The sequence below is a fragment of the Leptidea sinapis genome, chromosome 7 (assembly GCF_905404315.1).
Source record: "Leptidea sinapis chromosome 7, ilLepSina1.1, whole genome shotgun sequence".
Classification (NCBI taxonomy): domain Eukaryota; kingdom Metazoa; phylum Arthropoda; class Insecta; order Lepidoptera; family Pieridae; genus Leptidea; species Leptidea sinapis.
This window is the reverse complement of record NC_066271.1, coordinates 1,163,026-1,188,863: the sequence shown is the minus strand read 5'-3', so window position 1 is coordinate 1,188,863 and position 25,838 is coordinate 1,163,026. Positions and strand designations below refer to the sequence as shown.

At 32.5% G+C, this 25,838-nt stretch overlaps 1 protein-coding gene across 3 annotated transcripts in view; it reads left to right on the top strand.

The window, feature by feature from the left end:
- Window positions 1-9,314: 9,314 nt before the first annotated feature.
- LOC126965510 (uncharacterized) overlaps window positions 9,315-25,838 on the top strand; it is a 154,111-nt gene continuing 137,587 nt past the window's right edge. The window contains exon 1 of one of the 3 annotated variants that reach the window (XM_050809150.1): window positions 9,315-11,094. In XM_050809150.1, coding sequence (XP_050665107.1) covers window positions 9,810-11,094 — 1,285 coding nt within the window. In that variant the 5' untranslated portion in view covers window positions 9,315-9,809. Of the gene's footprint in view, window positions 11,095-19,162; window positions 19,479-25,838 lie in introns of those variants that run through there. The other 2 variants (XM_050809149.1, XM_050809151.1) reach the window with 2 other exon arrangements.

Here is a 25,838-nt window from a genome sequence, read left to right as displayed (position 1 = left end):
TGGGGTAGGGCTGCAGATATTGACAACATATTTGTGCTGCAGAAAAGAGTAATTCGAGCAGTCTATAAAATGCTTTCAAGGGATCCATTGAGAGAAAAGTTTGAAGAAAAGTGAAATAATAGTTATTTATGCAACTGTTGTGTAATAAGGGGTATTAAAACACGAATGTGTAATAGTATCACATGAGTGTTTTAATACCTAATTATCAACAGTTGTATACAAGACTTTATCTACACCCAAAATATGAATCCTCTAAAAGATTCTGAAACAGTTAGCTTACTGCTAACATTAAAACAGCCAGTCCTAGTAGTAACCTAATATCACCCATTACTGATTCTATATAAATAATCTAAGTATTAATGAAAGTTAGTATTATTTATTTTAGTAGTAATTTACATTTTGTATAGTGCAATAATTAAAATTCACTTGAATATTATGTATGTTCTTTTGGAAATTATTGGCTCATTTTTTGTAAACAAAGCAGTAAAAATATCGAAGAAAAATGGCGGGGATTCGAATAACTTACTTTTTTTTACGGCGCGCGACGTTCTGGTGGTGTGGAACGCGCGTAAACCAAAATGTTCTTTTTTTGAAATACATACAGATGCCACGCATCGAGCAATAAGAATGGCTGTCTGTTAAAACTCTTTGAGCGTGAAGGGAATGAAAAAAAAAATAGGAGTGTTGTTATGAAATTCAGTACAACATTATAACACTCTTTTGGGTGATATAATTCTTATTAGAACATTGGGTGTTTTAATGTTGGCAATAAGCTAAATGTTTCAGAATCTTTAATAGAGGATTTAAAGCATGGGTGCATAAATATTATGACAGTACACTGCCAGGACATACGAGCAACTCCTATACGCTCATAAACATATTAGCCAATTTAAAAAGAATAGTGATGTACACAGTGTCAATACTCCAAACAAACATAAACTCGCAATTCTATCTACTAGGCTCCGTAAAATTGCTAAATCTTTTAAAGTGGATTGTGTTATGTTTTATAGTAAACTCCCAAATGAAATTAAAATATTACCTATTAAAAAATTTTAATGTATCGTAAAAAATAAATTAACATCTAAGGCCTATATTATAATGTGAAAGATTATTTGAATGATAAAGATAGTTGGAATTAATGTTCTAAAGTTTGTTTATGAATATTGTTACAATCATTTGAATGCTATTGTAACTTTTGTACTTCATCCTGACTTGAACTAAATAACTTATTAAGTTTTACAGTGAATAAAGATTTTTTTGACTTTGACTTTGACTTTAATGCACAAACGCAAATGAAATAATGGGTACATGTAAATAAATATGCGGTAATAACTAGGTTTGTTTATTTGGAATATAATATAATAAGTTTGTAAAATTATAAGTATAATTAATATGTTTTTAATGTTAATATTTGTAATAAGCTTGTGACGTTTTCGTACAAAATTAATTTCAAAATACCTTGACCCCTAGTGCCCTGGCAAAATAGCACACAAGCGGCAAATCGGCTCTTATTTCTGTTCTCGTATAAGCAAGCTCTTTAACAATTATGGAAGAAATGAAAATTGATTTAGATATTTAAATTAAACCTTTTAGCAAGTTCAATAAATAAAGTCATATACAAAAAACAATCGCGCAATATCAGCTATGAAAACACCCCGGCAGCCACTTGGAATCACGTACACTCGGGAGTTCGGACACATAATAACCCGGAAGATTGCAGTAAACTGAATCAACAAACACTCAAAATGGCGAAAAGATAAAGTCGTAATAGGCGTACCACAAAATTCTAGTTTATCGATACTTTTTTTACTTTTTCTTACCAATAACCTAAACAAGGCATTAGAAACTAGCATTTTTGTGTTATTCGAATGTTTAAATATTTTTAACAATTAATAAATTATTCAATGTATAGGCTTTATAAAAAAATGTTTATTTTTGCAAGTTACGAATAACAATACTAACCAAACCACTGTTTTCTGAGTGATTTCCTGAGGAGTGACGTGTAATATAGCCTAAACACATGGTCGGATTTGGTACGGCCGACCCATAGGATGGTCTGGTGGGTGTCAGTGGACGCCTCGCACCAATTGGTACACCGTTGTACTCAGTACGGTCCGCTCGGTAATTATAAGCGAAGCCGAAACACCACGAGGTCGAGGGATCGAATCTCAGCCGTAAAATATTTTTACAGTTCAATTATTTGGTTTTTAAGCTTTGTCATTCGCGAAGAGTCTCCCTAAGGTGATAGTTATACTGATATTACTTTGTTCTCATTGTTTATTGTAGGATTGTAAATTAGAGTTCTGTCATCGCCGTTACATAAATGTACCTCAGAATCTACGATCAATATTTATGAAAATATCGACATTTAATTACGTTTCTCAAAGAGCTAAGAGACGTCGGGAAGATATAGGTAGATAATATTTGAAGTGAAAACTTCTTTAGCGGAGTTTATCATTTTTATTGGGATGGGTTATTATATTATGGTAAACTCGCGTCAGGACACGTCATCTAATCGAAAATTCATAAGACAGTCGTTGAAGTTTTGGATGAAAGTTGATTTTTCTGAGAGATATTTTAAGAAAACCACCGACTTTATGAAACAAATCAGGAGAGTCATATAATATTTTGTATTTTTATAAGGACTGTGATGTTTTTTGTATTGATTCTGAATTAAATGTCTTTCTCTAACATGAACGACCCATAAATATTCACTTTTAACCGTTCAGCGGAACAGCGGAAGCCGTTAAATGTGCCTCTCATTTACTAGGCTCCCGTTACTAAAGGAATATTTAAAAGAGGAATTTATTTGAATAAGGGAGCTTTCAAAGTAGGTAATATAATTTTAAGGCGTGTTAAAAGTACTAAAGTAAATGCAGTAACGGCGACTATTTCTTTTTTAAAAATTGCTGAAGTTTGTACGTGGAAGAAATTAATTATTTCAAGAATTAGTAAAGCCCATTTCATCATATTTTTCATACTCTAAGTTTAATATTGTATTTAATATATTATTTTATTATTGTAACAGTAATGAACTAGAAAATTAAAAACTACATAAACTTTTAAATTCCGCTTCCCTATTACATCTGTTATTTTATATATAAGTGGGGAAACTTTCCTTAAAACCACAATTAATTTCTAATACAAAATACTCATGCTTTGTTATCATTAAATACAATAGAATCATCGTAATATGATTGTTGAGAGATATTGTTTTGCTTTTTTTTTGTCAGTTTTGCTTGGCCTAGAAGTCTAAGTATTTCTAGCAGTCATATTGAATTTCACGTTATTTAATAAGGTTTTATTTAGTTAGATTGAATATTGAATAATAGAATATTGTAGATAAATAAAATACTTTTAAAAAAACCGACTTCAAAAACTGAAAAGTATCAAATAAGTAAAAATTTAATTTAATACACCTTCACCTTTAATATTAATAAAATGCTATTATTTAAATGTGCTACCTATTGATACTTGTAGATTTTAATCGGTGCCAAGCTCTAAACAAAATAATACTTAATGTTATGAACAGCTTACTTACTGTAATTATTAAGGTTGTCTGGACATGCGTGTCTGTCCGCTTGGGCTGTTTTATTCTAGACGAAGCCAATCCGCTCGAAGTCGCGCGTGGCGAGTGTAGGTACTTACTATTACATTTGGCTCGGCACCGACTTCAAAGGTATCAATATGTAGCACATACAAATAAAAGTATTTTATTAATAATAAAAGTTAAAGGTGTATTAAATTATATTTTTATTTATTTGATACTTTTCAGTTGTTGATGTCGGTTTTTTTAAACGTAGTTTTTTTTTTATTTTTTACTTTTTAGTGTCAGTTAATTATTATAATATATAATCAACCTGAATGAAAACTACTAAAAAAACCGTACACAAAACACAATTATATCATCGAGTTAAACAAAAATGTTCATAAAATGAAAACTATGTACATTTTTTATGGGACCAAATGGCATCTATTCTGCATCGAACTAAAAAATTACATACATGTAATACATAAAAAAAATAACGATCGAATTGATAACCTCCTCCTTTTTGAAGTCGGTTAAAAAGCGAGTACGACTACCGAAAATTGCAATTCCACTAGTACTGCAAGAGAATGTGGCGGCGGTGATCACTTCTATTCAGGTGACCGATAAGTGTTTGTCTTATTCTTCCTTTAAAAAATCTAAGTAACTGTCCTCGGCAGTTTTAAGTGTGCAAATGGTAACTAAAACGGTTTCTTGTAAAAATCTGGCATCACAAAACTGACAGCATATCCCTCGTAGTTTTGAATCATTTTCGTACAAAACATTTACGCTAAAAGAGTTGCCAGTGAGGTACTTGTATGTTCTTACTTGTATCATTCTAAATTTTCGTAACATACAATAGGAGATTCAGTAATAATATTATGATGTTACTCAATATAAACCCATTTGCATAAAACCGGCACCCAAAACTATTCTATATAACTATGGAAATGCAAGCAAAAGAGTTTTTGAAAATAAAATGTTCTTAATTAGAAAATTTCAAAGTTATTTAAAAATATTCTATTCGATTCGAGCGTTTGCTCGTAGTTTTTGTTTAGATAGTGTGCTATAAATAAATAAATAAAGGTTTTATTTTCTAATTTTAATGAATTAATGTTGATTTTACAATGTTTAATTTGGTTTTTCGTGACAAATTTTATTCTTTAATATGACAGACAAGAGAATTATCGCTTGAAATATAGTGACTCTTCTTCAATAAGGCTGAACTCAATGTTATGTGTTGGAACGGTTTGGTGTCAGACGTTCCACTGTTCAGAGGACTTGGACTACGTTTGGAGAATCCAGTTCTTTGAAAAGGAGGTGTGAGGAAGTAAACGATTCACTAGGCCCAGGGACGATCGATATAATTATTGCAAAATCGGAAGTCTAACGACATTAACATCAAAATCAATAAAAAGATGTTAGAGAAGTGAGTTTTTGACGCATTTTAGCTATCAGGATATATACAGTCCAAGACTAGCTAGGGGTCCCAAATTACTCCGTGGGCACCGTATTGCAAGAAGATTGCAAGGTTAAGAAATTCTCAAAGTTGTGCGACGTGGACTAATGTAGAATGGAGTAAGGTTTTATTTTCTAATGAAGGCAGAAACTCTTTATTTGGTCCAAGGACCAACATGTAAAGGTGTTAGCACTTTAAGATGTTGGTCTTCACCAGAACACCAGGAGATCATTCTGCAGAGGTATATTTTGAAGATATTACGCCGTACTATGGGGGCTTTTGTTTAGGAATGGCATAACTTCTGAAGATCGCACAGAGTTAGTTGTCGTAGAGTAGAATAGCTCTCTAAATGCATATCACAACATCACGAAACTTCTGATTCCTCATGTACCACCAGCGTTTGCTGTTACAGGAAGTACTGCTGTGTTCATGCACGACAAGGCTGTTGTGTTTGATCACACGAGCGGACGACGTAGACACTTAAGTGAAGTCGGGATCTGCTGTTTAGATTGGCCAGCACAAAGTCCCGACCTCGATCCCATTGAGCATATAATATAGGACTTTCTAAAATGACCTGTTAGAGTTGTAAACCCAGCTCCTCAGAACATCCGAGAGTTTTAAATTGCTATTACGATCGAATGTTAGCGTATTCCCCAAGAATTCATAAAAAAACGTCGTCCTTTGTACACTTCCCCATAATTATAGTTTTAATTTAATGTAATCATAGTAATGTAGATAAAAATACATATTTGCATTGTTTTGTTTGAATAAATTATCTTGATCATTAAATTTTCCAATATTCTTAATTCAAAAAAGTTATAAAGATTCGCCTTATTCGAAAAATCTACTATACGATATATATAGAGGGCATCCATGCCCCTGGTCCACCTTATAATAATTTTACATATTAATATTGTATAATCTTAAGAATAACTTGAATATTATATATTCTCTTGAATTATATAGAATTCACTGTAATTGCAGTAGATATATAGAATCATGTGTGTGCTTTATGAGCATTTAATTTAATTTTCTAATTTTCTAGTTATCATGCGTAGATAATATGTTATAGCATGGTTCGTCATGCTCACTAGCATTGCGTTGCGTCAGCATCGTATGCCGGGTCATCTCCTTCCCTCAAATATGTGTGAAGGGAACGATGGCTGGTCCATGCGTCAACTCGTGAACGGGTGCTGCTTGTTTTACCAGGACGACCTGTGTTATAGTTAATCAATCATTGTATTTGTAGGATGCAATTAGTAATTATGACAGTAATCACGACCATTATGTTCACGAAGCATCCTTACACAAACAATAAATTCAAGCTCTAAAGGTTGATGCATTCAACATACAATAATTTAAATTTATACAGTTTATTATTTATTTTATTTTTTATGGAATTAGTTATATTGTTTATACAGAATTTTTATGTATATTACAGCCATTGTAAAATATTCTATTTGATTGAAAAGAGTTGGCGAAGAGTTTCTCGTTTCTTCTTCTCACGATCTCAACTTTTTCTGAATATTATTTGGAAAATTCAGTAATTTAAGAGAAATAATATGTGTAGTGATGATTTCAAAGCGCTTAGTTTAAGCCTAATTGAATAAAGCTATTTGACTTTAACTTTTAATAACAAAACTGTATAATATAAATGTTCATCATAATAATATGTTATTCACGAATATTTCATACATTCCTAAAACGAGTCAACTATTAATAAGATCTTTCTCTTATTACTTTCCACGATAAAACAAACCTTTCCGGTTGAATTATTTATTTATCGAAAATTGAAAGCCTTCCAGGCCCTATAATAGAATTAAAATTTTATAAATTGTAAGCCTTTCTGAGTTACAGGTAAAAAAGTAGTAATTTCTTTTAAATGGTAATAAGCTCTACTTTTAAGGGTTTTTTTTTAATTATACGACAATTTCTAAATATTTCAAATATGTAATTTCATACAGTGAAGTGTGGCACAAATCATGAACGATCAAGTCCGCTCTGATTGGCTTGATTCTTTGTGATCTAAGCAAGATATATATATATATAAATTATAGATATGGAATGTGAGAACTTATAAACTAATTAAAGATTAAGTGTTTAATATCAACGAATATATTATACTTAATCTCCGCACGTTAAAACAGGGATTGAACATTACGAGTATAATGGTATCGGAGTGCGAACACCTTAAAAGGCATTTATTTTGTCAAAATTGATTCCTTTAGAATTGTTTTTGATGTCATTTCTTATTAGAAATCTAGTATATTTACTAGATACTACTTCCGCTTCGGAAACAAATGGCGCTCTGAGAGAGAAGAAGCGGCGCAAGAAACTCTACCAGCACTTTTTTTGCGTTCTTTTTAACCAAATATGTAATTTCATTGCTTTTGCTATAAAATAATCATAATCTAGTCCCAGGCTGTCGGATCACTTAGATATTCAGCTGTGGAGTAGTAGAATTTACGACAGAACTTAAAGGCTGGCAATGCGATCTTCTCTGTTGCAGCAAAAGAATGTGGGCGGCGGTGATCACTTAACATCAGTAGTTTAAAAAAGAAATGTATATCAAATAATTGTTATCTATAGTATTTTGAAGTTATACAAAATAAAACTTTAAAATCAACTCCATAATATTTTCTTCGAGGTGAAGGCAATTAAGCCTGAAGAAAAGTCTGCCTAGTATTATTAACATGTCAAAAAATTATATTTTATGTACACGCGAATGTTTTAATTGTTAACTTAATTATTTTTGGTTAGAATGGAATACACTCGCGAGTTATTCGTTTCACGCCGCAAAATAAATCGTGCGGGCTAGGTCTAAACAATTGATTATAATATTTGCAATTAGTTCCTGCTTACTTCGATCTTTTAATTAAATTCCTTAGTTCTGTTTCACACAAAGGTCTGGAGTAGTTGCAATTAACAACAAAAATAAAGAGAAGTAGAGCCTGCCTTCGCAAGCATTTCAAACCTGAATATTTGATAGTTAATTACATAACAAATTGCTAGAAAGTTCTGTGCTGCAGGAAACTTTTAACTGTTCAAACTGTTCCACACTCAAATGCAAACGAGTTGAAGTAAATGATTTTCAGTCGTGCCTATTTTACTGTACAATTTATAAAATAATCTCGGGGAACAAAAAATGTGAGATTATTAGATGTTTTTTAATCGTCTTTAAATGTTTGACTCATAGAGTTCGATATATAGATATATAGATAAGAGAGACAATAAACGAACCTTTTCTTTAAATATTGGAGAATATTAAATATTTCTCTAAATATTATATATCTATAATATGGAGTCAAAAAAAATACAGTTCAGAAAAAAAGGATATGAGTGTTCCGGCGAAATCGAATTGGGAGCCACTTGAGCCGAGTCCGAAATTCATATACATGATAATATATTTGCATAACCCAAATATGAACCTATTTGCAAAATTTTGAAAACGCTCATGTTTGTTAAGTTGCTCGTAAGTAAGATATAGATAGCTAGTATCTATATAGTCAGATATGAAAACAAATAAATGTTTTTATATGCTTAATAGCTTGAGCTATTTCTACATAAGTAACATAACCTTTTTACTTTATTTTCACCATGTTCAAGATGTTTTATTTACATGAAAACTGAACTGTACAAGCACTGTTATCAAGGTTTACAGATACATTGTATAGTAGTTAGGTAGTTACATAATAGTATATTGTAGTAATTTAAGAAGAAACTGTTTCTTTATAATAAAAAATAAATAAAAAAATCATAGCCAAAACAATATTTTCATAACTTTGACTTCAGGTATAAAGTAAACCAGTAATTACGTGGATGTTAAAAACAAACCGCCGCACGTACGACTTAAGAAATTGAATCTTTAATTAATTATAAGTACTTTTGAAGATATTTAGAGACTGTATAATATATACAAAAAGATTCAATAGACCTTATATCGCTATAGAACTCTCCATACAAAGTACTTTCTTCTTTTTAGTAGGTACGTCGAGCACAAAGCGTGAAGCTGTTCAAACAAAAAATAATAATTGGAGGTACAATTCTCGTTTGGGTTAACTACTTCTGCAACTTACAAAAAAGTTCAATTTAATAATTCGAACAAAAACATTAATTAAGTATAGTATTCAAGAGTCCGAAGTCCGTAGTCGCATATGGTCACACCTTGTGGTCACACGACAATCTGTGTCAGTATAAACAGTTGCGTAGACCGAGATTACGTTTGTTACGCGTGCTAGGTTCAAGGGGAGCTAGCCAGATAGTCGGCGTGCTTAACTATTAATAGTACCTCGACTCTATTTCACAGACCGTTCTCAGTGCAGATTTGTACGTCCAATCAGACGTCCAAAATCCACGCGCTCGCGATGTTAGTAAAATTTTAATCAAATGACTCAAAAATGTAATCGAATGAAGTTGCGGGTAGTTCCACATTACCATATAATTTATTACTTAAATAGATTAAGACCAGTGAGATTGTGCAAATGAATTTCAGTGTATTAAACTCATTAGAAGGTGCAACTGTGCGCATTATTATGCTATAAACTTACCCAATGGATTTCGTAACTTGGTGAATAATAAGTGAATATTTGAATAAAAGTTATGTGAGGGATATAACGTGTGTTAAGGAAATAGTTTCGCGGAAATATTTTGAAAAACAAATTTGACATTGGGTTTATTTTTAATATGAATGTCGCAGAAACATGTTCTGGCTTGACGCCAAAACTATAATAGTCGAGTGTAAACAAACAAATTAGTGTTGTGTAATATAATTGGCAGAAACAGAGCGTCATTGTTGCTACGAAACCTTTTCCGGTAAATCTGAAAATGGCAAAAAGCGAAGAATTGAGTGATACTGATCGACCTATTATAGACGAGAACGTAATACGGATTCAACTAAGAAAACCTAGCCACAGAAAATGGGAATTACGGACAAGAAATCTATCCCTCGGGATCAAGTTTCCAACAATACAGCTATTTGATAGCGAAGGAAATTTACTTGTAGAAACGAATGATGAAAATATATCCATAAGCTCTGATTATGGCGAATCTAGTCTAAAATGTAGTAAATCTTTACGAGAACGTGATTTTAAACATGTTATTAAACAACCTATTAGGAAATGCAATACGGATTCAGGAAACAATAAATATACGCGAATTTATAAGGATAATTTATCAATAAACAATATTGATAACAAAACAAACAATGATGATTATAGCTCAGATAATTTAGATTGTAGTAATACTGAAAACATTCCCAACCAAATAAATGTAAGTTGTAGTTTAAATAGCTTAATATCAAATCAAGACACAGCGTTCCTTCAGTCGGAAGGAATAATTAGTGACGCTAGTAGTTACAAAAGTTCAGATAATGAGAATTACAATTTCAAAAATTACTATTCATCTTCTTTGCCATCCCAATGTGTTAAAAAGGCTTCAGATATTATTAAATTTCTCGAGAAGCAATCGTCTACGAATAAGTCAACTAACACAGTAACTAATCAATGTTTAGGCTTAAGTTTACAAGGTTCACAATCGTTTAGTAATGTTCCAGTAAAGAGTAAATTAAATGAACACGAAGTTTCAGTAAATCGTTCCCAATCAGGTGTTGTATACAAGCCCCCGCAAAATAAAATATATTTTCTAAATACATACCTAAAGAGTATAGCAACGCGTAGGGGCTCTAATCCAGATTGGCTTACATTAAACCGGCGGCAAACTGATGATTCCCCGCAAAATTTACATGGTGCTGTGGATCGTGTGGAATCTCCTAAATTAAATTCTAAAGGGCCGAGTCCCGTCCGAAAATCTGATAATGATATTGAAAACGAGAATAATTATATAACCGGATCAGAGCGTGTCGTAAATAACGAAATGAAAAAGCGCCTAAGAATATATCGGCGTGGTATTTCCGAGATAGAACCAAGACATCAAGTTACTAAGTTACTGCCAAAGAAGCGACGACACTCGATAAGCAGTGCAATAAGGATGTCGAGAACTTCTTCATCAGAAAGTATAGACGACGCAGATATCGTACTGAACCGATTAAAGCGAAGAATAGTAAAAAACAAAATGAGAGAGAAACGTCGAAGAATTGGCAATAAGAACTCAGGCAAGTGTACAATGATATTGTTTTAATTTTGTCTCGATGACACTCACACACTCAAAGTGTGTAGTGAAACTAAGGTTAAAATAAGATTTTTTTACAATTGATTGCAAAAATATAATTATTTGAATATACATATATTTATTAAATTCTAGGATGACTTTAGCATCCCTGACGGATGGGCCAAGCGTTTAAATCGACATAACACAGATTGTATTATTTTGTTTTGAATGACAAAAAAGAACGTTCCTTTTAGATTAATAATATGCATAACTATATTTTTTTAATTTAAATTCAGACGGAAACGTTAATGTATGTGATAACCCTCACCCATTACATAATTTATGCGTGGCTTATAGTAGGGTTTAGTAGTACTTAGTAGCACATGAGTAAATAAAACGGTATTAGATCTTGTCGCAATCTAGGCATAGCCTGTACTATGGGTGCAAGACAACGATATATTTAGTACGAAGTACATAATTAAACTGACATATATTAATATAAACATCCATATCTCAGAAACAAACATCCCTATTCATCATATAATTGATTGCACCTACCGGGATTCAAACCCGGGATTTCTAGTGCAGTAGGCATGGTCACTAACCACTGGGCTATATGGGTTGTCATCATTGAATATAGTGTTAAGGGCTTCCTATTATTACAATTAATTTTTTTTCCTGAGAATCACAAAACATGAAAATATCGTTAAAATATATTTATACCTATAATCCTCTCAGAGATATAAAGGTTATATTCAATATTCAAAAAATTAAAGAATAGAATGCAACAATTCGGAATTCTTGTAAGAAATATATTTTAGACATGTATGTCAGAACAAAAATTTCCTGTATGCTTTGACATTTTATAAATTTATCTATCTATATTGTCTGTCTATACATATCTGGTTTTTAACAAAGCAATGGTGTAGCCTAAAAACATCATATAATATTAAATTTAAAAACACATATTATATTAAATTTAAAAATTGTAAAAAAAAAAGCAAAAACAGCGCGTACACCTTTCTTAAAGGCCGGCAACGCTCCTGTGATTCCTCTGGTGTTGGCAGAGATTGTGGGCGGCGGTGATCACTTAACAGGTGACCCGTACGCTCGTTTGTCCTCCTATTCCATAAAAAAAAATCATTCATCACTCAATTTTCTGTATAATATGTACTTAGTATGTCTCGGGAAGCAGTGCGTTAGTAAGCTTTATAATTATCGTACCATATTATTGGCAATGCTCCTGTGATTCCACTGTGTGATGTGTATGAGCGGCGGTGATCACATTGGTATTGCTATTGCACAAAGTCAAAGTCAAATAAACTTTATTCAATAAGGTTAAAATACGTCAGTAGCCATCCGTGTGCTTAAAGAAAGCGCTTTTGAATCGTCACTATAAATATGTCTTTTAAATTACTGAATAGTAGAGCTCGTTAGAAGAACATACAAGAAACTCAACGGCCACTCTTATAAATCTATTTTTGATACTGTTTGGGACAAAAAGGAGAAAACAAATTGTAGTTCGAAAACTTGAAATATTTATGTTTTTAACCGACCTCAAGAAAGGAGGAGGTTCTCAATTCGTCGGTGTTTATTTTATGTTTATTACCTCAGAACGTTTGACTGGTAAACCGATTTTGATCATTCTATTTGTTGATTTGACAATGGCATCCACGAGAAAACCATAAAACTCTTAAAGGAGATATGTATATACCCAAAAATGAATGGACCGCTGCCTAGACTTGCATCAAGTTCAAAGTTCTTTTAGATGATACGTAAACACCCAATGATTTCTCCCCAGTTATCACTTTTGAAATCAAAACCCGGATTTTGATGTTATTTGATAAAAAGTAACATAACCTCAAAATCAAAGCAATTCGTATGACGTCCAGGTAATTACTAGTTGACATAACTGGACCTATAAACTACGAAAAACTTTTAATTGAATTAATTTCATTACATTTCGAAAAGATTTGACTGGACCTACCAAATCAAATACTCAGGCCTCAGGCCTCATTACATATTTACCTATCTACTTAGCAGACTTGCAGATTTAGTAGACATTACTTATGTAAATACAAATAAACTACACTACTGTGGAATAAAACACATGGCTTAATTAATAATAATAATACTTATTAATCAAATAATTTATATTTTTATGTGCAACAACATTTATGTACATGAATAAAAACGCGTTTATTAGGACAAAACATGTTTTGGGTTACTTTAATAAAGTATTGAATGTGGTATGGATACTTTGATTCGATACTAGTATCAACTATCAAGTACTAGAATCGATGACGGAATGGTATCGTTTCATCCCTTGTATTCAACGTTCTCTTTATGGAATTATCAATAATAAGATATAGATTCCCTACCTGTAATCATCCACCACATCCAGAATTTCATATATTATATCTATACTTATAATAAATTTGTAGAGATCAAATTTAAGTACAAAGAAAAAAAAAATACCAAAACAGAGTCAGGGGGATGTAAGAAGAGAAGTAGAACAAGTTCTCATTTTTTTAGAATTTCTTATTTCTCTGTCTGTTTGTCTGTTTGTATAGGCTAATCTCTGAAACTATTGGAGCGATTTAGTTGAAATTTTGCATGATGATACCTTACATCCCCGGTCAACATTTTACTGTTTTCATCCCGGAAAATTATAGAGTTCTCGTGGGACACTTAAAAAGCTCTACTTACTTAAATAGCGTAGTACACAACAACGTATGCACATTATTTAATAGAACTTTGTATGTTGATACCTTATATTGCCCGTCAACATCTTAGATATATAATATTTTATATCCCAGAAAATTAACGAGTTCCCATGGGATAATTAAAAAACTAAAGTAACTTATATGTCTTAGTAAACAATAACTTATGCACATAATTTAATAAAATTTGGTATTTTGATAACTATATTGCCGGTCAATATCTTGGATACCTTTCATCCTGGAAAACTAACGAGTTCCCGTGGGAAAAAAATACTATAGTTTCTTATATAGCCTTAGTACACAGCAACTTATGCACCTAATTTAGTAAAATTTGTCAAGTTGATACCTTGTATTGCTGGTTAAGTAATGTGTAAGTATTATAAATTTTTAAAATCCCATAAAAGTGACGGGTTCCCGCGAGAAAGTAAAAGATTACAAAAACATAGTCCAGCATAGCATGATTCATATTAAATCAATTGTGTGTGACGGACATAATTTCCACTTGAGGCAAAAAGTGAGAACGACTGGTCATTGAGGTCAGACATAATATTATATAGGTAAATCTGTACATGCTTAACTTAATCTTACAACCCTGTGAAAATGTCAGCCCTACCTTCTGGCTTTCCAAATAAATATCTTCTAATATTATAAATACGTAAGTTTGCAAGAATGTATGGATGTATGGATGTATGTTTGTTGCTCTTTCACACGAAATCTACTAAATGGATTTTATTGAAACTTTACAATAATATAGCTTACATATCAGAATCATACTTACATAACAGATTTAAAGTAGATTATCTCTGTATATACTATATTATTTGAACAAATATTTGAATAGTTATGACGAGGATGATAAACAACCTAATGCGCGATATTCTGGTGCGGTCCGGTGGCAGGCGGTGGGACGGGCTTGCGGGCGATAATACGCCTGCGGGTGGAGGGATTATTAATTTTAAACGCCTGCAGTTCCTATTAATTTGCATTTTCAATGACTATCAACAAATTGCAGGGTCAAACCCTAAAAGAAGCAGGCATACATTTGGTCATGCCATATTTTTCCTACGGCTAACTGTACGTGACTTACTCACACGTTTTAAATCGCAAAATCTGCATGTATATGCTGACAGAAATAAATTGTTTAACATAATTCAGGAGGACAAAGGAATATAGCAGTAACTACCCATAACTTTTGCATTACTATTAATCATCATATACATACATCCGATCTATTTATGCTTACAAACTATAGCGTTTGTAATACCAATTGTTGAAATCATCATAAAAATTCTTAGTAGAAAGTAACATACATTACACAATATAGTTGTTCGAACACCTATATCTGGAGAACGGCTGGACTGATTCTCATGACTTTTAATTTGTTGGATTTGCCTCAGCCCCGAATCGCAGAATAATATAAAATCATTGAAAAGAAAATACTTTTTATCATTTAAAATCATTATCACAATTTTCTACAGGGTAACCTTTTTAATGGAAAAGGGGGACTAAAGAGCGTACGGGCCACCTGGTGTTAAGTGATCACCGCCGCCCACATTCTCTTGCAACACCAGAGGAATCACAAGAGCATTGCCGGCCTTTACCTCTGGATCTACTAAGCCGATTTTGAAAATTCTGTTACCAATAGAAATTCGAATTTTTGTGAGTGTCATATACATAATAAACTATGTATAAACCTTCTAAAATACTTTTTCATAGTAAGTAGTTGTATTTTTAAAATACGTCGAAGAAAAAACGGTCGAACACTAAAAATAATTTATATGGCAAAACAACGTTCGCCGGGTCAGCTAGTTATTATATATAATTTCAATCTATCAATAAAATTATCAGGGCAGAATATTAATTTTTGAATGTACAAAAACATTTATTCTATACCGCCATCTATGAATTTCTACACGAACTACAGATAAGAAATACTTTGTACTTGACGGGCGCCATCTGATGGTAGCTTACATGATCGTTAAGCTAAGGTTGTGGTATGTACATGCACAAAACCTTACTCTTTCAACGTCACTCCGTTTTTGGTCGAGGGCGCTTCACAAACTACATAATATTGCAGTTTGGATAAACGGATGATAATTAAGTATAGTTTTTTAACAGCATTTTAATATTAAAAGAAAACTAAAGTCAGCTGAGATTTTTTTTATTATAATATTAAACCACCTGACTTTATATTGACCAATATTTTTAACTTTATGATGCAATTAATTTAATTTAACTTTATTTATTGATGTAATCTATTTTGTTTTATTTTAATTTTTTTAATTTTTTTATAATTTCTATATGTCTAATATTTGTATGCTCAATAACGGGCACGACTTGGAGAGCTAAAATGTATTTAAATCATCTATAATGTATTACCCTTGTCAACAAATAAAGATCTTACTTACTTACCAATCTCTCAGGTTGAGATCTATGGAGCGTACTTAGACTTTGCTCAGACTTTACTTACGTAAAACTTAGTTCGGTGTAAGATTAGCATAATCTTTGATTTCGTTTTTATTGCCATTTGAAAGCTGTAATTATGCTGAGTTAAACCTAATACAGCCCTATGCAAAAGTCAAGTTTGTGTTTTATCACACTCAGCTAAGTTTTACGTAAGTAAAGTCTGAGTAAAGTCTAAGTACGCTCTGTAGATCTCAGCCTCAGTGTAATAAAAACATATTTTCTACTTTTAACGTATTGTTTTATTTAACTACAATTTATTTTTCAGTATAAAAAATCAAAATATAATTATTATATACATATAATATCATAATATTATGTAAGCATATCGAAAATTCTTTAAATATCATATCAGGCTTTTTTTTTTCAATACAATATTTTCAAGTAAATGATAAATAAATATCTTAACACACTCTTACACATTATCTAGCCCCAAAATAGGCATATTACTTATAGTGTGGGTGCCTGTATTTGATGCAATAAACATACATAAGTAGTGATGGGTCGAATGTGGCTTAAACCGAATAAGAACTTCAGCCGAACATTCGGTAAATATCAAAAATTCTGCCGAACTTCGGCTGATTTTCAGTTGATTTTCACCGTGCTTTCTGGGAGTGACAAGTCGCGTCTTGTTTAAGTATCGCGATTAGCTACGCCTCAACTACGCCCCAATCGAGCTCCACACACCCCCGCGTTCGTCTAGGCCTGTCGGCACTCATTAGCAAGTACGTCATCTTCATGACGAGTGCGTCTTTGTTAATTTTAGCATATTACGTGTTCTTTGAGCTTTAAGTTGAGAAATATTAATGTTTTCTTGTTGCAAGTGTTGAAGGGGTTGTTTGATTTAACACATACGACAGATTTTTCATTCTATTATTTTCAATCAAAAAAAGTGCAGATATTTTGTTTAGTTTTGTCTTTTACCGAATAAGCTGAACTTCGGCCAAGTGCCGAGGTTCGGCCCATCCTTATACATAAGTACAAAAATAGAGTAAATACACATATATTTATATTCATCACACAAATGTTTGAACGTACCGGGATTCGACTCGAATCGAACTGACAACTGACATTAAAGTTTATTTTACTCTACGTAGGGAGTTACAATAAAATGTGTTATTAAAAATGTTTAATTTTTTGTTATATAGATATAGTAAGTGGGAAACCGAGCAGATGACCCACCTACAGTCATCAGTTACAGTGATAACTATGGTTATTACCATCATAATATAATCTTAAGTTTTAGTATCGCTAAGCATTTTTAATGTTTATATATTATGTTTTTAAAGGGTATTCAATATATTATGTACTTGAAGACGATTATTATATTGTATCAACCATGATCTAGAATCCACTACAAGTAAGTATCATACAACGACCTAAGGCGTAGCGTTAGGCGGTACGAATTACATTGTTGTGCATCTGTCATCATTTTCTTTTCGTGATAATATGGAATGTTACATCGCCTCCCACTCTCTTTAAACATTAAAACAAGCATTACCATTTAGTAATTTGAGAATTCCGGACAATCATCCGGCTGACATTTTGGTGAAAGTCCGGACTTTTCAGTTGGTCTCGTTTAGATTTCTTTTTCGTAAAGATTAAAGACTTATTTGATATTTGTTAAAATGTAGTTTTCTTACCTACGATATACCATCTAATTAAAAATAAAATCTGGATAAGATAAGAGAGTCGGACATATTCCGGACTAGATTCTAAAAGTCCGGACATGTCCGGATTAATCCAGATGGATGGTAACCCTTAGACCACCGCTGTTTTTCGAAAGATATACCTAGTTGCGGTGGAAGTACTGCCCCCACCTCTTACCTAAGTTAAATTTACTATTAATGTTGCTACATAGTTAGAATTGACATCAAAAAGTATTCTAAAGGAATCAATTTTGAAAAAAAAAATATACTTTTTTGTATTAAAAATCATTTATACATAATAATATTATCATTTCTATAATTTAGTAAATGCGAACTTCAAATACACAATAATATATTAACCTTGAAACTATTATTACTTACACCTAATCAGCTATTGTGTTTTTCAATTATCTTACGTTTTTCAACGCAAGAAGCATAATAGATAAGTAATAAAATATATGTTTTCGTATAGCTACTGCCAAATTCTCAATAACATATTCAACTTTATTGTTCATGAATTTATTATGTTACATTTTTCAAGTCAAGAGACAAGAGATGTAAGTAGTAAAACATTCGTTCCGGCCCTGTACACACTGTATGAGGGGACACTGGGGACATGTGAGTAATTTTAGATAAGGTCAAGGACGCAATGCTTTCATCGAGCAGAACTAATGCGGCATTGCAGTATAATTCGGATTGCGGCATATTAACCGAACGGGTATAAACATTGCAATGTTGTTTTCTATGTCCGAGTACAAAAACAGAAACATATGGTTGGTACATGCGCACTGGCGCTACTATATCCTTCTCTCTTTCTCGCACGGACGCCATGATGCGCCTCGTTTATTGAACAGCGAGTATTATTTCAAATATTAAACAGATTGTTGAAGACTTTTCGCTTAATATTTACTTATTACTTTACCCTGATAGTTGATATACGATCTTGAAATACAATTTTACATTTCCAACCAATTATGAAATTAAAATTAATTTTGTAACCTTAGTTATTTACGTGATATATAAGATTCAATAAAAAGAAAAAAAAAACTATGTTTAATTTTGAGAAAACACTATATAATTTTGAAGATAGACTTCAATTCTACGCAAAAAAGACATAACATTATAATATGTCAAAGAAGTTGAACGTTGACTGTTGAATTACGTCATGACGCGTTGAGGTTAAGTTAGTTATGTATTCGTCCGCCAGAGCATCGGTGACTCGGAACCAGCTGGTCGCTTAGAGTTTGACAGCATTCGTTCGACACTCGACAGTCGGACCGGTAACCGGTTCAACAGCGCCGTGCCGGTGCATTCCAACCTCACGTGTACAACACTAATAAAACGATTCAATTTTTGATCTCAAATACTTTCTTCTAACTGTAAACTTTATCAATATCGAGATATACGAGAAAGTAATAACTGTGTGTTTCATGTAAGTGATGCTAAAGTCGTATAGTGTGCTGTGCGAATCTAAGTGATATTATATTCGTTTGTTTGCTTTTGAATTTGCTTCGGTACGCAAAAGGAATTTCGTCTGCGCTTTGTTGGACAAGGTATGTTTGTTTATGTTATATATAATTAATATTGTTGTATTACTTGGCCTATTGTTAGAACTTATAATATCTAATACTAACTCGTTATCGTTTTGCGTTATTATCCTACTGAGATTAAAAGATAGTAATAAAATAAATAGCAGGTAAGGGATGATCTTAAAAGATAATATTTTCAGATTAGACTAAAAAATGCAACATTTAAAAAGCGACGACAAATTTCAGTCTTCTAGGTGTAAATCATTTCAACAATTGAATTAAACTTTTTGAAATCATACCTAATATACCTAATCCTGCTATTGCGTAGGTGTTACACGTGTAAACAGAATATCATTAATAATTTGATAATTGATAATTTATTATCATATCCAATGTTTTAACTATTCACAATAACATTGCTATACTAATGACATGCCACCTTCGAATTAAACACGTTAGTTGCGAGAATTCATGAAAGTAGAAAGCAATTGAAAAGTATAAAAGATATTTAATTGAATATTTTAGCAAAAATATAAAAATCACTTACCCTGACCTCCCCGTAATAAACAATTTGAATTATAAATATATTTTTCAAAATAATAGATAGGGCTTAATCTAAAGTTTGCGTTATATTTGCGGATGAACTCGGTAAAAGGTAGATGTGTTTAATAATGACAAGTTCTTCCTTTAAAAATACATATTAAACCTAGCTGACCCGACGGACGTTGTTCTGTAAATAAATAAAATATTTTTTTTTTATAAATTTGTCAATAATATTTCCAAATATCAAGAATTATTTCGTATAATATGCTCCCTGTTGTAATAATGAAATTGTTTCACAGCAAAACTGTCAAACCGTGCGTCAATAAATTCTCTCATAGAAAATATATCCATACAAAACAAATATTGGAATTCAAAATAATTATGGGTCCCAAATCGAAATAAAAACTATCCTATCTCTCAAGTTGGACCAAACTGAAAATCCGTTCATTAGTTAAGGAGTCCATCGCGGACAAACAATGTGTCACGTAATTTATATATATTAAGATATTCATTGAATATTAGTTAGTGTAGTCACTTAGATATTATCAATCAGATAAAATGAAAGTACTGGTCTACATTCGTTCCATAATAATATGTTTAATATGAGGCTGTTGCCAGTTGTATCGCACACTTTCTGGAATTAACCAATTAGGTATCCTTTTGTATGAAAGCGAGCGTGTAGTGAAAGCCTTATTTTGCATTCCAGCAGTTCACGATGCACTCCCCAGTGAGCTATCATACTCGAGTTATATTTTAAGGTCAATGTTAATGTTTATTATTGCTGCATTATTTAACTCGCTTAAAATAACATTAGCGCTTACAATTTCACACATATTTACGTTTCTTTAATTATTTAGTTTAGTCGGATTAAATTGGATTGACAAGGAATTTTGAAATTTGAATATTATATTATTACTAGCTGACCCGACAGACGTTGTTCTGTATATAATTAATAAAAAAAATGTTTTTATATGAATTTGTCAATAAATATATCATAACATCAAAAATTACTTCGTAAAATATGCACCCTGTTGTCGTAATGAAATTATTTCACAGCAGAACTGTCAAACCGTGCGTCAGTAAATTATAGAAATTATGTATGGACACATCAAAGGAAAAACAAATTTGTTGTTTTTATTTAATTTAGCAGCATTTTCCTATTTATTCACATTTTAAACCTTCTCTGGACTTCCACAAATAATTCAAGACCAAAATTAGCCAAATCGGTCCAGCCGTTCTCGAGTTTTAGCGAGACGAACAGCAATTCATTATATATATATAGATAGATATATATTGTATTTTAACTGGCACCCATTAGTTACCATCAACTTACATTATACTAGCGTATAGGCAAATAAAGAGTACGAGAGAGAAGAACATATTTAATGGACAAACAGCAAGATAGAACCGGAAGGCCAATCTATTGTTAGTGTAACCAATTATAGATTCTCAAGTCGTAAACAGTCATCCACGATTGAGGTCATTAGTATTTTGAATATTAAACTATCAGCGTTTGGACAAATCAAAATTGGTCGCGCCATATCGGGCTGTCGGGTCGTCTATAGTAAAATCGAAGTCTATGTTAGTTACATAATTAAATGTCATGGAGATATTTTAAGGTACACGGCAGTCAGAGACAGGGAATCTTCGTCTGCTCCAAAATTAATAGAAACTCGTCAGCAGTACATAATATAATTGATGGAATTGAATACGTAATACCAAGTGAGGTCGTCTGTTCCCTTGATCCTAAAATAATAGACATGTTGTTTTTGAAGGTAAAACTTGATAGGCACGCAGGCCGCTATATGTTTTGGGTCTTGGAGGTATAACGTTCGTTTTATACTTCTTTGGCGCGTCCGTTAATCAGTCAATTATTACGATGCGCGCTCTGGTATCAAAATTCAACACCCTGCCGTTAGCAGCTGGTCAACTAGACCATTAACATCATACTTCATCTACCAAGCCTCTTGTAACTCATATGGACGAGAGCATATTAATATAATAATAAAATAAAAATATAATGATCTTTAAATTAAAATTTAACGTTATTTAACTAAATTATGCGGTGTTATAAAAGCGTAGGTCTCGCAATCGGTTGAACCCACTCACAGATTGACTTCCATATGTGTGTTTTCGGTTTTTGAATTCATAATATTATGTACGTTATTTCGCTGTTATGGTTCCCCTAGTTTTAGTGACAAGAGAGTATCACCTGCGATTTTGTATTTTTTTTTTGTATTGTTAAAATATATATAATATAATATTCAAAGAACTATAATTCTTGCGTGCATACATAAATGCGCACACACTTTCGATGAAGCGATAGCAGATCTGTTCGAAAAGTAATGGACGACGATGAGTTACCTTTTATGCTGACGTAATGCTAATCTCTGCCACCTTCGACTTGACACCAGGTGAACATAAATATTATAACAGTGATAGTAATCATCATCATCATTTCAACCGGAAGATGTCCACAGTAATATTATAATGTATTTTTATTGAGTTATAAATCACGTGTCATCCTTATCAAATATACCAGGACTTTATGTTTAGTTAGGAGACTTATGTTTATCACAGTACCAGGTGAACATTATAAATAATATTATAACAGTGATAGTAATGTATTTTAATTGCGCAAGAAATAAGTTATACAGTCCTTGAAACGTTGAGGCCAGATATCAATAGAAGCACGCACTCTTTCCATGGGAAAATTCTTCACTGCTAATCGTACGGATTGTTTTAGGTACTCAAAATTACCATGGCGTTTAGAGCAAGTCGTACTCTCTAAAACTGACGATAAATCATAATCCGGCGCATTAAGATCGGCAGGGACTAGTCGACAGCCAGTCTTCAGCTCTGACGAAGTTCCGAGTTTTTTGACCCGTTGCCGAGTCTTGCTGGAAGGACCATTCGTGATTATTGAACAGTGTGTTGTTAAGGGGCTTCACTACCTTCTTAAGAATGGTATCTTGATACACTTGTGCCGATGTTTTGATATCTGTTTCACAAAAGTATGACTCAGTCACTTCTTATCATCATTATAGCTAATACTCCACCAAACCATCAATGAAGTCGTATAGTGCCCACGTTGCGCTCTGTTCATCATCAGTTAAGAAATGACCAGTCACTTCATACACGTCACTTACAGGCTGCAAAACCTAAGTCATCTTTTAGTGGTTCTAGGTGCTATCTTGATCTCCCGAGATGAAATATTTTGCTTTCGTACAGGATTTCTTCGAATTCTTTTCCTTACTGCTTTGATCAGGAATGACCACTTTTTCGTAAGAACACTACGTGGACGGCCAGACCTTTTTCTGTCACAAACAGAGGAGGTCTCATTGTACCTATAAATAGCCCGGTACACAAACATTTTACTAATACCAAGCTAAGGAGGGTTTTGAAAATTGCATTTGGCTCTATACCTACTTTGTGTAATGCAATCCCAGCGAGTCGGTTCTTTTTAACATCCCACTCCATTTTAATATCGCAAAATAATGTATTGGCGCCAAAATGAAAAAACACAATGAAACATTCCTTAAAGGCCGGCAACGCTCCTGTGATTCCTCTGGTGTTGCAAGAGATTGTGGGCGGCGGTGATCACTTAACAACAGGTGACCCGTACGCTCGTTTGTCCTCCTATTCCATAAAAAAAAAATTGTCCCAGGATTTATAGTCAGACTAAGTATTATTGTACAGTACCCAAATCTTTCAAGATACTTTGACCAAAATTAGGAAATTATGATAAAAATTAAAAATATTTATGCAGTTGTATTTAGGGTTACAACCTACATGCATACACACTAGTTCTTGTACGAAATCAAGTGACGTAAGGAGGAAATCACCAACCTGATTTTAAGAGTCATCTACTCAGTACAGTGAACTTGATCTGAGAAACGACCTCGCGTAATGTGATATTATGTCGATCAAATCTCATAGCAACTGTCACCCTGGCCGCTGGTCGCTTCACACACAGGGGCGATCAATAAGTATTGAGATTGAAGTGCAAACTCTTTGGAAGCAAAAAATAAAATAATGGCTGATAAAGCTGAAATATGATTAGATTAAAAATAAAAAATTATAATATAATTGGCTTTTTAGAAATGGAAGTCTTCAGTTTGTCGGAGCGTGTTGTCGATCATTGATAAAATTGAATTGCGTACGATTATTAAGTATCAGTACTTAAAAAAAATTCAGCTCGTAACAAGTAAATCAAGATTACTTACAGAATGCGAAATCATCTAAGGCTTAACTATTGAAATTGCTGAACTAGAGAAAACCTTAGGTTATTACTTATATTTTATGTATATTAATATGATAATGTAAGAAATGGTTATTTATTAATAAAATATTTTATTGATTAAAAATATATTCTATCCTCAGTTACAATTCTTGAATATGTACATTAAAAATTTGTGTATTTACATTATCAGTATCATTATTTAGTTTCATAAAAGTAACAATTAGTTAAGAGTTAGAGAGGAGGACCTACCTACCGCTGCCTTATGCGTGAGAGAAAGGTAAGCCACTCAGTCTGGCGCCGTAACGCGTTACGTTACGAAGCGGTTTACTCTGCTATAAGTAGGTATGTAATATGTAAAAATATATGAACAGGCAGGAAAATGGTCAAAGTTTCTAACATAAAAACCCCGTTCCAAATTAGATTTTTTTTGTAACAATACATATTTATAGCGAGACTATTATAACTTACTCTCATTATTCATGTAAATAATGAATCCAAAGGCAATATATTATATATTTATTTTCATATCAACCTTTGTTAATTTACGCCTTCACTAAGTAAATAACCAATCACTAATAAGTTGAACAAACTCTCTAGCTCCCACGCACTAGTCTAAGCCCAATATACTCATATACCTACATGAGATGTCGTAAAAGTTCTTAAGACTTACCATTTAGTTATTTCAAAAGTCCTGAGAAAAAACCTGACATTTCGTTAATAGTCCGGACTTTTTATTTGATCTCGTTTTAAACTTTACGAGAATTGATTTATCGCTCTCTCTCTTTTTAAAAGTCTTATTTGATATTAGTTAAAATGTAGTTATATTACTATATTCCATATAATTAAAAATAAAATCCGGATAAGTTAGAGAGCCGGACATAATCCGGGCTAGATTCTAAAATCCGGACAGATGGTACAACCCTCCACCCAATATTCTTGTTCTGTTTTTATAAATGAAGAACTTTGTGTCTGTTTATTTCCGATTGAGACGCGGTGATGGTGATATCAGCCAAGTAGCTCGAGAATTGATGATTGATGACTATACATGCCCGATTTAATGCATTTTTTATCTATCTCTACAAAACTTCTGACCATACTTGTTCGCATTCTAAACGGATATTCTCTTACAACGTATTCAAGGGTCCGAGACTTGGTGACGTAGATTTATGACTTGACTTTAACAAACGGATATATAGGGATGGAAACGGACCTCGTCGTTTATGATGTTTTCGATGAATGTTGTGAATCGGAGTTAGAGTCAAAAATACTTTATTTTAAAAATTTAAGAGATTTAAAAGAATTGTTTATTTTACTGAGCCTAGTCCCCCTACTAGGTCCCACTATCAGCTTGTAACTATTTCAAGTGTTTAAATAATAGTGGTCGCTTATTTTACTGTATAAATTATAATGTTTATGCACGTGCAGGAGATTGCTATAAATATATTGGCCGTACATGGTCATAATATGAATTTCTTTGTATTTTTCGCTAAGAAATTCTCGTTGGTTCATGTGTATATGGCACGTTCAGCTCTCTTTTAAAGTATGAAGATATTATTTACTTTCGCTGCAGTTCCCCATAATATAATGCCAAACGACAT